Source organism: Lampris incognitus, chromosome 1 (genome assembly GCF_029633865.1).
Source record: "Lampris incognitus isolate fLamInc1 chromosome 1, fLamInc1.hap2, whole genome shotgun sequence".
NCBI classification, from domain to species: Eukaryota; Metazoa; Chordata; class Actinopteri; order Lampriformes; family Lampridae; genus Lampris; species Lampris incognitus.
This window is the reverse complement of record NC_079211.1, coordinates 5,797,056-5,811,370: the sequence shown is the minus strand read 5'-3', so window position 1 is coordinate 5,811,370 and position 14,315 is coordinate 5,797,056. Positions and strand designations below refer to the sequence as shown.

Sequence of the window (14,315 nt, the reverse complement as noted above, 5' to 3'; positions counted from 1 at the left end):
CCGTGATAGAAGAGGCAGAGAAGCTGCGGGTGAATGACGGTTCCCGCTGGCGAGGCCCGTGGACGTCCGCGGCGCCGCCTCTCCGTCATGTCGTCGCACAATACCGGTGCACGCCCCGACGACGCGCTCCAGTTTATGCAGATTTATGTAGATGTTTGACTGCGAACAATGCACCGCACAAAAAATCCCACATCAATTATGAATACGAGCTTCACGTCTTTTAGAGAATTTGTCAAATGTCGCCGCGGAGTGCAGGAGCCAGAGGCGGGCGCTTATCTGCGGGCGCTGGAATAACCATTTCCTTGAGAGGAATTCTTTTGAACGGAGCAGAGTTCCAATTTACTGGAAGACAAGAAGGAGAATGCATTGTCTCATTAGCTGGAATGAAGTTTTAATGAGGCCCCGTGGAAACTGAAAGTGGCTGTTCTTCAGCCTCTTCCGCTGTAATTCGCCCGGTCTCGCTCGCGCTCTTCAAAGCCTCGCTTTCCTTTCCCTTTTGTGTCGCTCGCCGCCTCCGACTGTCATTGTGATGTCTCTGTCACGTGCAAACAACACTTAAGTGATCAAACACAACCCCTCGCGTGATTCGCTGCCGTATTATCCTCCCCACGGGGCAAACGGTTCAATTGCCTTGAAATTGGCTATTATGTTCATGTATCGTCTGAGGCCCCCTCAGATCCACCCGCCTTTCAAGATCAATGGGAGGGGGGGCGCCACCGTGGCGACGAGAGCAGTGTCTCCCCTCGTAGGCCGGCGGAAGACGTTTTATCACCGGCCGGTGAAAGAGACTGACTAATGAATCAGCAGATGTTGGCTTTTTAGTGAAATGAAAAGCCAATCTGCTCAGTCAGGCGTCATGTCTGTCCAGTCCAAAAGGCCGCAGGCGGGCGGGCGGGCGGGAGGGAGGGAGGGGGGGAGGGAGGGGGTGGGGGCGAGCCGGACGATAACGGCTGAAAATATGAACACGATTCAAATGTTCATATCTGATGATAATGACTTTCATCGTCCTACGAGGGTACCGTTATGTCAGTCTTAACGAGTTAATTCCGCCTCTGAATTAGAGATGGACGGTCAAGATGAGGCGACAGCCCTCAACCCTTTTTTTCTAAAGGCCTGATTACTGTGATTAATACAGAGCAACAGAGTCAACCACACATTCTGTCTTAGCCATGTCTTTTCAACACAACCGATCTTTTTTTTTGTGGATTTTAGCCCCCTCCTTTTTTCTGGGGGGTATAACGTGATCCTCCCACGCGCTACGCCCCCCTGGGGAAACTCCTCACTGTCAGGTGAAAAGAAGCGGCTGGCGACTCCACATGTTTCGGAAGAGACGTGGTAGTCTGCAGCCCTCCCCGGATCGGCAGAGGGGGTGGAGCAGCGACCGGGACGGCTCGGAAGGGTGGGGTAATTGGCCGGGTACAATTGGGGGGGGAAAGGGGGGGGGCAACAACAACGTTTTGTTTTGAATGTAAATGATACTATCCGAGTCTCCTCGCAGTGACACTGAGATGAATTGAATGCTTTTCCAAACTAAAAAGAAGATAAAAAAAAACCCAATTTCAGCAGCGTCGTCAGTACTGTCAGTAGTACCTGTGATAAAACATACGAGCCACAGGGGAAACCTTCAGCTGCATTTATCAGTCCTCTACAAAATGTCAAGCGCGAGTGGCCTGTCAATATAAAGTGCTGCCGTGTTCGGGATAATGAACATGTCCACCCCCTGAACTGTATAGACAATACAAGACAAAGACAAAACTCTTGTTCGGACAAGAGTTTTGTCTTTGTCTTGACAAAACTCTCCTCCAAAACTGTTCCAGGTTCATGAAAACAGGCCTGACAACAGTCTCCGGGCTGACGGTTGATTTGAGGCTGGTAATTGTAGCTGCATGGCCGCCAAGTACATTTTGATGAGAGTAAAAACTCCAATAGAATATCGCATCCAAGTTCTGGGGTCTGTGTGTACCTGCCAGAAGCTCTGGCAGAAACTGACCCCCCCCCCCTTAATCCAGTTTTTAGTCATATTCTTGCAACACAGTGTTTGGCTTTTAGTCCTTTTTTGGTTTGATTTTGAGATACTTTATTGATCCCCGTGAGGAAATCCTTCCTCTGCATTTAATCCATCCTAGCTGTGTAGCTAGGAGCAGTGGGCAGCCGCCGTGCAGCACCTGGGGACCAACCCCAGTTGGTCTCGCCATGCCTTGTTCAGGGGCACAGACAGGAGTATGAACCCTAACATGCATGTCTTTTTGATGGTGGGGGAAACCGGAGCCCCCGGAGAAACCCACCGCCGACACGGGGAGAACATGCAAACTCCACACAGAAAGGACTGGGATGACTTCCAAGGTTGGACAACCCCAAGGTTTGAACCCAGGACCTTCTTGCTGTGAGGCGACAGCGCTTTAACTACACGTCTTTTACTGAATGAAGGATTTTAGTCATCAGACATGGATTTTGATTTGTTTTTATGAACTGTTCTCGGTGGTAACGGCCCGACTCAGCTTCTGGACATGCCAGTCGTCTTGTGTCCGCTAATCAGTAGAGGAGAAACACCGGCTTTAAATGTAAGTGGACTACTGGTAGCCCTGTGCTGACTAGCTTAGCTAATTTTGCTGAAGCTATCTATCTGATCACCGTAATAACAAACAACAATGGCTGTGTGTGGACAATGCCAACAATCATACAAACAGGGGAAAGATGACATAAGATGGCTGAAGATGGAACTCAGGGAAAAGGATGAGCTCAACCTGGGTTTCTTCACTGTTCCAACGGCTCAGGCCGAACATCTCTCAGCTCTGGTCTCCTGCTGTGGCAACCGCAGTACTGCCGCTGTCTCTTGAGTACCCAGCCGCTCTCCTGCATCGTCATGCCACTCTGCCATGGTCTGGCTGTATTACCACACAGCTGAGTCGGTTGTGTCCACTTCTCTTCCAGCCCTAAAAGATGACGAGTGGCCCATCCTTGGAGCTAAACCTAAGACACAATCCTGCTCGACTCCCTATACAGGGGAGCCATGGGTCCTGGTCAAAAGCCGCAAGAGGACAGGTAAACCCCAGTGTCCTTTGCCAGATGCTCTTCAGCTAAGCTATAAATGCCAGGTCCTGGAGGAAATGACTGGATCCCACTCTAAACAGAAATCCATCTGGGATAAATGACCCTTTCCTACCAAGTACGCTCCGATTTCCCCCGGCACCACCGCTGCAGCCGGCCCTGCGTCATCTCTGCCGGCTACACGCTCTAACGCTGCAGGTTCTGCTAAAAACCCTCTTCAGTGGCCCAGCCGCGACCCCAATGATGACAACCGCCGAAGCTCTCCCCTTGTTCTTGTGGTCGGGTCCTCTATCGTTCGCCACGTGGAGGTCGCTAAAGCAAAAACAGTTGGCTATCCGGGTGCCTGTGTTAAGGATATTAAGTCCTCTGCCCTTCGGCTCCGTCGGAAACGACAGTCTGTATCTACCCTTGTTGCTCACGCCGGATTTAATGACATTAAAGCGATCCAAGAGACTCAAAGCGAACTTTATTAGCATCATTGATGATCTGCTCGACACCAGTGAACAATACATCATCTCCGGCCCACTACCCCCCTCCAAGCTTTGGTGATGTCAAATTCAGCTGTGCCCGTCTACTCCACATCTGGCTCAAGGGTTATCGTAGGACTCGGGGCATCCCCTTTGTGGACAATTTCACATCTTTTCTGAACCACCCTGAACTTTTCAAGCGCGATAGACTCCAATCCAATCACACAGGCTCACGACTTTTGTTGAGGAATATTGAACTGACCTTGCTCTCCTGCAAAGTTTCCTCATCCTCATCCTGACAGCCAGTAAGACTTAGTATGAATTTTGCCTGTTGCAGAAAGGATGTAGGTTTTATTCATTGGAACATTAGGAGTCGTACTCGGCACGACAAATTAGATAAGCTGAGAATCTGGTTAATACAAATGGATACTGACATGGTATTATCTGAAACACGGTTAAGATGCACTGTGGGTGAAAGCCTTGGATGATTACAACCTTTTTAGAATTGAAAGACATTCAAGAGGTGGAGTTGTGGCCTTTATAAAAGAGCTCTTTTTTTTACCTGTACTGTTCCTAACGCAGTCACAGTAGAAGAATGTTTTGAGTTTTTGGCTCTAAAAGTGTGCATTGCGAAAAATAATTCTGTTATTGTGATCAGAGTGTACTGACCTCCTTCTGCGTCCTCCTCGGCTGTTGACAGGTTAACTGATCTTTTAGCGCCATATAAAAATTCAAGAGTTGATTATTCAAGCTAATATAGTTAAGCTGGCTGGGTTCTGCCTCTTGAGTATTTACAAGAGGTCTGTGGCAATATTCATCTTTCACAGTTACTGACTGACCCTACCAGGCCAAACTTAAAAGACCCCACTAAATCATCCCTGACGGACTTCATTTTAACAAATAGAAAAGAAAAAGTTATGGACTCTGGAGTTTCTGAGCTCAGATTTGGTGATCATTGTCCAACAGCTTGTGTTCTAGAGTACTAGGATGAAAAAGCTGTGTCCACATGTGGTGATCAGCCTGAATTTCAAACATTTTCATGAGCATGGCTTCTTGAATGATCTTTTGAAAAGTGTTGTGGAGGTACCTGACTCCACATGAGAGGAGCTGATCCACACCTGGAGGTGTTTCCACGCAAGACAACAGGTTTTTACTAACCCTATAATTCAAATTCCTCCCAGGAAGGGCTTCAAGGGCCCTGGCTGAAAGGTTAGACATCTCCGAGTAGCTGTGAGGAGTGTGTGATCTTCCTCTGAAGGAAATGCTTCAGATATGAATATCTCAGCAAGCCAAGTGTGACTGGGCTGGATCGACGGGGTTTTTGCGCCGGTTTGCATTCCTGAAGCGAGAAACCCTGCAAATGCGTCGGAAGGTTAGAGAAGCATCCAGAAGCCATCGCTGAGAGGGACGCGGGAGTCGTGCTGTAACTGAAGCTGCTCTCATCCTTGTTCTCTTGGCTGTGTGAGCGAACACTGTCTGTCCAACCTGCTCTTTCATTAGGTTTTGTATTTCATGCCCTTAGGAGCAGAACAAATTGAGTCCCTGTTTCCCTGTGCTCTGTTGCTCATTACCCAAGAGGAAGATTAAAAAGCAGCCTCTCACCAGACCCTGTTATATAACAACAGTGAAAGATGGCTGAATTATAGCTTCACACTCATTGTCTTGATGAAGAATTGGAAACGCAATAGGCGCTTACTAGCGGCGCCCAGGCTGACCCCTCAAAACAACATGGCTCCTTCGCTCTGGCTGGTGTTTTTGTCCGGGACAAGGTGAAATCATCTGATCTGTCGACTGGTCACGTCACATCCAGCCGGGACTGTCCTCCACAGATGTTTGACCTCGACTTCCTTGTATACTTAGCGTTTTGTGTGGAGTGCTGAATAACACAACCATGCTCATCTTGGTCGCAAATTAAGACCAAGAACTGCTGGAAGGGGAATGCAAAAAAAGAGCGGAATATTAAAAAGGTTTTTATTTCAAAAACGGGGAAAATTGCTTTTTATTGTTTTTTTAATATACAAAACCTTGCGTCTTCCGTCGTGCAGCGCTGATTTTCTTAAACTGCCTTATTGCTCACAGCCTAGTCATTATGTCCTCCTTTAGAAATCTAAGCCTTTTGTTTGCTTATTCATTTATTCATTTTCTGGTGAACTCTTAAGATTTTCCTTTTTATTCAGGGTCATTAAAAGCAGAAATTAAGTAAAAATATGCTAAATTAAAAGTCTCACATCTACAGTGCCCCCCTTAAAGCGTCTGTTCGGTGCCGTTCACTAACGGAGAACGTGGGGAACTGGGGGGTGAAGCTCTCAAAGCAGCTGATGGGGAAGTCAAAATGCTAATGCTAATGCTAACGAGCCATAAATTACCCAAAGTATTTACTAAATGTGGCACCTAATTCCTTTCAGTTACCTTTCAGAGTGCTCTAAATGTGCTGATATAGGACGTCTTTACATCTTTTACTGGCAAAATGAGCCACATCTGCCTGGGCAGCAGAATCACCTAACCAAGGTGCCGGTGTATTTAGAATTTGAATTTCTGGGCTTCGTTAAAATAGAAGTGTGGGTAACACTTTAGTGTGGGGAACGTAGTCACCATTAATTAGATGCTTATTAGCATGCAAATTAGCAACATATTGGCTCTTAATTGGTCATTATTACGTACTCATTAATGCCTTATTCTGCATGGCCTTATTATACAACCAGTAAGCCATTAACTATGAGTTTTCCCTCTATAACCTCAGAAGTATTGCTTATTAGTAGTACCATCTCAATATGCTTTGCTTAGTATGGCTTTTATAAGGTGGTAGTACCACAAGAAGAGTTATTCTCCCTTACTAACACTTAATGAATATGCTCTGTTCTTACATAACAAAACACAGAAGTACAAGTGTTCATAGTGTTAAATTACTCTAAATTAAGTTTTTGTTACTTAGAATATGTTCCCCATACTAAAGTGACATCTTGGTCATTACTAATTCACTGGTAATTAAGTTTTTGTTACTTAGAATATGTTCCCCATACTAAAGTGACATCTTGATCATTACTAATTCACTAGTAATTAAGTTTCTGTTACTTAGAATATGTTCCCCATACTAAAGTGACATCTTGATCATTACTAATTCACTAGTAATTAAGTTTTTGTTACTTAGAATATGTTCCCCATACTAAAGTGACATCTTGATCATTACTAATTCACTAGTAATTAAGTTTCTGTTACTTAGAATATGTTCCCCATACTGAAGTGACATCTTGATCATTACTAGTTCACTAGTAATTAAGTTTTTGTTACTTAGAATATGTTCCCCATACTAAAGTGACATCTTGATCATTACTAATTCACTAGTAATTAAGTTTTGTTACTTAGAATATGTTCCCCATACTGAAGTGACATCTTGATCATTACTAGTTCACTAGTAATTAAGTGTTTTTATGTTCCCCATACTAAAGTGTTACCAAAGTGTGGGCACACAGTTTCACTTGGAACAGAAACTTACAGGCTTTTGTTGTACTGGAATCCAGGCAGCTTGGAGAACAAGAGCCCCGGTCTATGAAACAGGGGTATTTCTGTGACTCGAAGAGTTCAACCCGACTCGCTCAAATGAAAAGTTTCCCTGGGAACAGAAAGTGAATCCACTCCACTAACTCTGAGCGGAAATGGTTTTGCTGTAATCGGGGCGCTGGGCCTGGTGGTCTGTCATTATTCTCCCTTCTCCCCCCTGCAGAAGTGTTCCTGCTCACCCTTCCAGACGACCAGAAACTCAGCATCACCACCGTGACGGTGGGCCAGAGCGCCGTGTTGACTTGCGCCATAGCCGGCGAGCAGCGACCTCCCATTTTATGGAAACGCAACAATCAGCTGCTCAACTCCCTCAACCTGGAGGACATCAATGTAAGTACAGCCCACTGGACTCATTACCGCTTTAGTTTCATCCTCTCCCTCTGTCCTGATGGCATGCCGAAGTTATTGAATATACAAATATACACACATACATACATATATACATAATACACAAACACATGCATAGGTAGATACTACATAGGTATACGTACATGTATACATATAAACATACATACATACTTATATACACACACACATGCATACATATACGTATAAACATACATATAAACATATATATAAACATACATACACACATACATACATATATGTATAAACCTACATGTACATACATACATACATACATACATACATACATACATACATACATACATACATACATACATACATACACACATGCATACATATACGTATAAACATACATACATACATACATACATACATACATACATACATACATACATACATACATACATAATACACAAACACATGCATAGGTAGATACTACATAGGTATATGTACATATATACATATAAACATACATACATACTTATATACATACATACACATGCATACACATACGTATAAACATACATATAAACATATATATAAACATACATACATACTTATATACATGCATACACATGCATACATATACGTATAAACATATATATATATGTATATATATATATATATATATACATACATACATACACACATACATACAAACATACATACAAACATACATACATACATGTATAAACCTACATATACATACATGCATACATACTTATATATACATATAAATATATATATCAACACGGATACAGGAAAAAAGATTTTAATATAGGAAAAACTATTTATATATATATATATATATATATATATATATATATATATACATACACACACACACACACACACATAGGTATAAACTCATGCACAGCTAAAGAATACGCATCTACTATATACATCCATACAGTCATAAATAATATGAAGTCGTGTATGCGTGCACACACACACACACACACGCACACACACACACACACACACACACACACACACACACACACACACACACACACACACACACACACACACACACACACACCCACACACAGGTGGTTGAAATAAAGGCTGGTGCTTGCTTATCTTGGGTCTTCGTCCTTGTCGGCCCTGTGTGTAATAGTGTGTACATGTTTGCAGCTACAGTTCAGAGGTATTTTCCGCTGTGAGTTGTGCGTTGTTGTCGTTGTTGAAAACTTCTTGTAGATTGTATGTGAGCAACATGAAACAGAGGCAGCATCAAGGGGGAATTATCGGGAGGCACAACAACAACAGCAGCAGCAGATAAAAGGTGCTGGCGCGTCTCCGCGACACCCCCACTTGTCAGCGTTTTCCATGCCACTGCTGCGTGTCTGTTGTGTAGGCCTGACACTGATCCAGGGAGTCGGCCTGTGTTCTCAGTGTCTGTGCTGGAGGCCGCTGGGAGGGACGGGCAGCACAGACCAGGAGGCAGGATGAAGGGCAGGAACCAGAGGGCTGCAGCCCTGCAGAAACAGCCTGCTTTCACACACTGGCTGAAAACCCTGCTGCATGTGTGTGCATGTGTATGTGTGCATATGGGTGTGTGTGGGTGTGTGTGTGCGTGTGTATGTGTGCATATGGGTGTGTGTGTGTGTGTGTGTGTGTGCATGTGTTTCTGTATGCATGTGTGTGTGCACGTGTGCATGTGTTTCTGTATGCATGTGTGTGCAAATGTGTGTGTTCATGTCTGTGTGTGTGTGTGTGTGTGCATATGGGTGTGTGTGTGTGCATATGTGCATGTGTGTGTCTGTGCGTGTGCATGTGCATATTTGTGTGTGTGTGTGTGTGTTTTCACCGCCACATGTGGGCTTTGTCCCGTGCACTCCAGCACAGGCAGCCACCGTGCCACTTTCCTCCACTTCAAAGGGAGAAGCCATTGTTAGGCGGAGGTGTGCGGGGGAGGCAGATGCCTCGAGCCGCCTCCTCCATCCCTCAAGCCCCAAGCCCCCACCCCCACCCCCCACCCCCACCGCGTCCCCGCCATGTCAGTACTGGCCGCGTTGAGTGTGAGACCGCCGTGCATAATGGAGTCAGCGCTGTGGCAGCAGACGAGGGAGATCCAGCCGAGCCGCTGATGTGTCATTAAACGCTGACGACCCCTAAAACGACTCAGAGGTGCCCAGCTGGCGCCAGTCATCCTCGCTGCCACCGGCTCACGCCGAGCGAGCGGGGGGGGGGGGGAGCGAGCGGGGGGGGGGGAGCGAGCGGGGGGGGGGAGCCAGGGCCCCATCCGCAGTGTAGAACTCCCAGTAGAACCGCTGGGAGCGGATGAAGGTGTTGTCAGGCCTCCAACGTGAAAAGTGAAGTTCTGCTGACGCCTCCTTTTACCCCTCACTCTGAGATACCCAGCTCCGTCAGCTACACAACTCGTGTTCACATCATGAGGGCTGGATGTAGCACACACACACACACACACACGCACACACACACACATATGTACACACGCACAGGCACACACACACACACACACACACACACACACACACACACACACACGCACAGGCACACACACACACACACACATATGTACACACGCACAGGCACACACACACACACACACACACACATATGTACACACGCACAGGCACACACACACACACACACACACACATATGTACACACGCACAGGCACACACACACACACACACACACAGACACGCAGACACACACACACACACACACACACACACACATATGTACACACGCACAGGCACACACACACACACACACACACACACACACACACACACACACACAGACACGCAGACACACAAAAGAAAAGACATTGTGTCAGACCAGATGATGTGTCGGGTGGCTGCGTGTCCACTGTGCGGGCAGAAAGCAGCAGGCAGGTCTGTGAGGTCTTGTTAGGTCTTGTCAGGTTTTGTCAGGTCTTGTCAGGTCTTGTCAGGTCTGTCTGGTCTTGTGAGGTCTGTGAGGTCTTTCCAGGTCTTGTCAGGTCTTGTCACGTCTTGTCAGGTCTGTGAAGTCTTGTTAGGTCTTATCAGGTCTTGTCAGGTCTTGTCAGCTCTTGTCAGGTCTTGTCAGGTCTGTGAGGTCTTGTTAGGTCTTATCAGGTCTTGTCAGGTCTTGTCAGGTTTTGTCAGGTCTGTCAGGTCTTGTCAGGTCTTGTCAGGTCTTGTCAGGTGAGTGTGGTCTTGTCAGGTCTGTCTGGTCTTGTCAGGTCTGTCAGGTCTTGTCAGGTCTTGTCAGGTTTTGTCAGGTCTGTCAGGTCTTGTCAGGTCTTGTCAGGTCTTGTCAGGTGAGTGTGGTCTTGTCAGGTCTGTCTGGTCTTGTCAGGTCTGTCAGGTCTTGTCAGGTCTTGTCAGGTGAGTGTGGTCTTGTCAGGTCTGTCTGGTCTTGTCAGGTCTGTCAGGTCTTGTCAGGTCTTGTCAGGTGAGTGTGGTCTTGTCAGGTCTGTCTGGTCTTGTCAGGTCTTGTCAGGTCTTGTCATGTCTTGTCAGGTCTTGTCAGGTGAGTGTGGTCTTGTCAGGTCTGTCTGGTCTTGTCAGGTCTGTCAGGTCTTGTCAGGTCTTGTCAGGTCTGTCTGGTCTTATCAGGTCTTGTCAGGTCTGTGAGGTCTTGTCAGGTCTTGTCAGGTCTTGTCAGGTCTTGTGAAGTCTGTGAGGTCTTGTCAGGTGAGTGTGGTCTTGTCAGGTCTGTCTGGTCTTGTCAGGTCTTGTCAGGTCTTGTCAGGTCTTGTCAGGTCTTGTGAAGTCTGTGAGGTCTTGTCAGGTCTTGCCAGGTCTTGTCAGGTGAGTGTGGTCTTGTCAGGTCTTGTCAGGTCTTGTCAGGTCTTGTCAGGTCTTGTGAAGTCTGTGAGGTCTTGTCAGGTCTTGTCAGGTCTTGTCAGGTCTTGTCAGGTGAGTGTGGTCTTGTCAGGTCTTGTCAGGTCTTGTCAGGTCTTGTCAGGTCTTGTCAGGTGAGTGTGGTCTTGTCAGGTCTTGTCAGGTCTTGTCAGGTCTGTCAGGTCTTGTCAGGTCTTGTCAGGTCTTGTCAGGTGAGTGTGGTCTTGTCAGGTCTTGTCAGGTTTTGTCAGGTCTGTCAGGTCTTGTCAGGTCTTGTCAGGTCTGTGAGGTCTGTGAGGTCTTGTCAGGTCTTGTGAGGTCATGTCAGGGCTGTGAGGTCGTGTCAGGTCTTGTCAGGTCTTGTCAGGTGTGTGAGGTCTTGTCAGGTCTTGTCAGGTCTTGTCAGGTCTTGTCAGGTCTGTCTGGTCTTATCAGGTCTTGTCAGGTCTGTGAGGTCTTGTCAGGTCTTGTCAGGTCTTGTCAGGTCTTGTGAAGTCTGTGAGGTCTTGTCAGGTGAGTGTGGTCTTGTCAGGTCTGTCTGGTCTTGTCAGGTCTTGTCAGGTCTTGTCAGGTCTTGTCAGGTCTTGTCAGGTCTTGTGAAGTCTGTGAGGTCTTGTCAGGTGAGTGTGGTCTTGTCAGGTCTTGTCAGGTCTTGTCAGGTCTGTGAGGTCTTGTCAGGTCTGTGAGGTCTTGTCAGGTCTTGTCAGGTCTTGTGAGGTCTGTGAGGTCTTGTCAGGTCTTGTGAGGTCTGTGAGGTCTTGTCAGGTCTTGTCAGGTCTTGTCAGGTCTTGTGAAGTCTTGTGAAGTCTGTGAGGTCTTGTCAGGTCTTGTCAGGTCTTGTCAGGTGAGTGTGGTCTTGTCAGGTCTTGTCAGGTCTTGTCAGGTCTTGTGAAGTCTGTGAGGTCTTGTCAGGTCTTGTCAGGTCTTGTCAGGTCTTGTCAGGTGAGTGTGGTCTTGTCAGGTCTTGTCAGGTCTTGTCAGGTCTTGTCAGGTCTTGTCAGGTGAGTGTGGTCTTGTCAGGTCTTGTCAGGTCTTGTCAGGTCTTGTGAAGTCTGTGAGGTCTTGTCAGGTCTTGTCAGGTCTGTCAGGTCTTGTCAGGTCTTGTCAGGTCTTGTCAGGTGAGTGTGGTCTTGTCAGGTCTTGTCAGGTTTTGTCAGGTCTGTCAGGTCTTGTCAGGTCTTGTCAGGTCTGTGAGGTCTGTGAGGTCTTGTCAGGTCTTGTGAGGTCATGTCAGGTCTGTGAGGTCTTGTCAGGTCTTGTCAGGTCTTGTCAGGTGTGTGAGGTCTTGTCAGGTCTTGTCAGGTCTTGTCAGGTCTTGTCAGGTCTGTCTGGTCTTATCAGGTCTTGTCAGGTCTGTGAGGTCTTGTCAGGTCTTGTCAGGTCTTGTCAGGTCTTGTGAAGTCTGTGAGGTCTTGTCAGGTGAGTGTGGTCTTGTCAGGTCTGTCTTGTCAGGTCTTGTCAGGTCTTGTCAGGTCTTGTCAGGTCTTGTGAAGTCTGTGAGGTCTTGTCAGGTGAGTGTGGTCTTGTCAGGTCTTGTCAGGTCTTGTCAGGTCTTGTGAAGTCTGTGAGGTTTGTGAGGTCTTGTCAGGTCTTGTCAGGTTTTGTCAGGTCTGTCAGGTCTTGTCAGGTCTTGTGAGGTCTGTGAGGTCTTGTCAGGTCTTGTCAGGTCTTGTCAGGTCTTGTGAGGTCATGTCAGGTCTGTGAGGTCTTGTCAGGTCTTGTCAGGTCTTGTCAGGTGTGTGAGGTCTTGTCAGGTCTTGTCAGGTCTTGTCAGGTCTTGTCAGGTCTGTCTGGTCTTATCAGGTCTTGTCAGGTCTGTGAGGTCTTGTCAGGTCTTGTCAGGTCTTGTCAGGTCTTGTGAAGTCTGTGAGGTCTTGTCAGGTGAGTGTGGTCTTGTCAGGTCTGTCTTGTCAGGTCTTGTCAGGTCTTGTCAGGTCTTGTGAAGTCTGTGAGGTCTTGTCAGGTGAGTGTGGTCTTGTCAGGTCTTGTCAGGTCTTGTCAGGTCTTGTGAAGTCTGTGAGGTTTGTGAGGTCTTGTCAGGTCTTGTCAGGTCTTGTCAGGTCTTGTCAGGTGAGTGTGGTCTTGCCAGGTCTTGTCAGGTCTTGTCAGGTCTTGTCAGGTCTGTGAGGTCAGACAGGCTGTGATTCCCCTGGTCTGCTTCTGCAGCAGGCGGGTGTGTAACACTCCTGTTGCCTCACGTCTGACTGGACCTGGGAGGCCTCAGTTCAGGCTGCTGCTGTTTGTCTCTGCTTACTCCCAAACTCCAGTCGTCCGTCCACACGTCTCTCTGCAGCGCAGCATGACAGAGAAGAAGAAGGTGTCCGGGTAGCATACTGGTCTATTTCCGTTGCCTACCGACACGGGATCGCCAGTTCAAACCCCCGTGTTACCTCTGGCTTGGTCAGGCGTCCCTACTGACACAATTGGCCGTGTCTGTGGGTGGAAAGCCGGATGTGGGTATGAGTCCAGCACTAGCGCCTCCTCTGGTGGGTGGGGGCGCCTGTTTGGGGGGGGGGACTGGGGGGAATAGCGTGATCCTCCCACATGCTACGTCCTCCTGGTGAAACTCCTCACTGTCGGGTGAAAAGAAGCGGCTGGTGACTCCACATGTATGGGAGGAGGCATGTGGTAGTCTGTAGCCCTCCCTGGATCAGCAGAGGGGGTGGAGCAGCAGAGACCGGGACGGCTCAGAAGAGGGGGGTGACTGGATGGGAACATCTGGGGGGGAATAAAAAAAGAAACAAAAGAAGAAACCAGCAGTTTGACTAGTCAACAAGCTGCTGTGTTGTGTTGTGCTGTGCTGTGCTGTGCTGTGCTGTGCTGTGTTTTGTGTTGTGCTGTGCTGTGCTGTGCTGTGCTGTGCTGTGCTGTGCTGTGTTGTGTTGTGCTGTGCTGTGCTGTGTTGTGTTGTGTTGTGCTGTGCTGTGCTGTGCTGTGCTGTGCTGTGCTGTGCTGTGTTGTGTTGTGCTGTGCTGTGCTGTGCTGTGCTGTGTTGTGCTGTGCTGTGCTGTGCTGTGCTGTGCTGTGCAGTGCTGTGCTGTGCTGTGCTGTGTTGTGTTGTGTTGTGCTG

At 47.5% G+C, this 14,315-nt stretch overlaps 1 protein-coding gene across 1 annotated transcript in view; it reads left to right on the top strand.

Moving 5' to 3' along the window:
• fstl5 (follistatin-like 5) overlaps positions 1-14,315 on the top strand; it is a 166,202-nt gene that overhangs the window by 41,258 nt on the left and 110,629 nt on the right. The window contains exon 3 of the mRNA XM_056277907.1: positions 7,237-7,403. Within this exon, the coding sequence (XP_056133882.1) occupies positions 7,237-7,403 (167 nt within the window). The remainder of the gene's footprint in view (positions 1-7,236; positions 7,404-14,315) is intronic.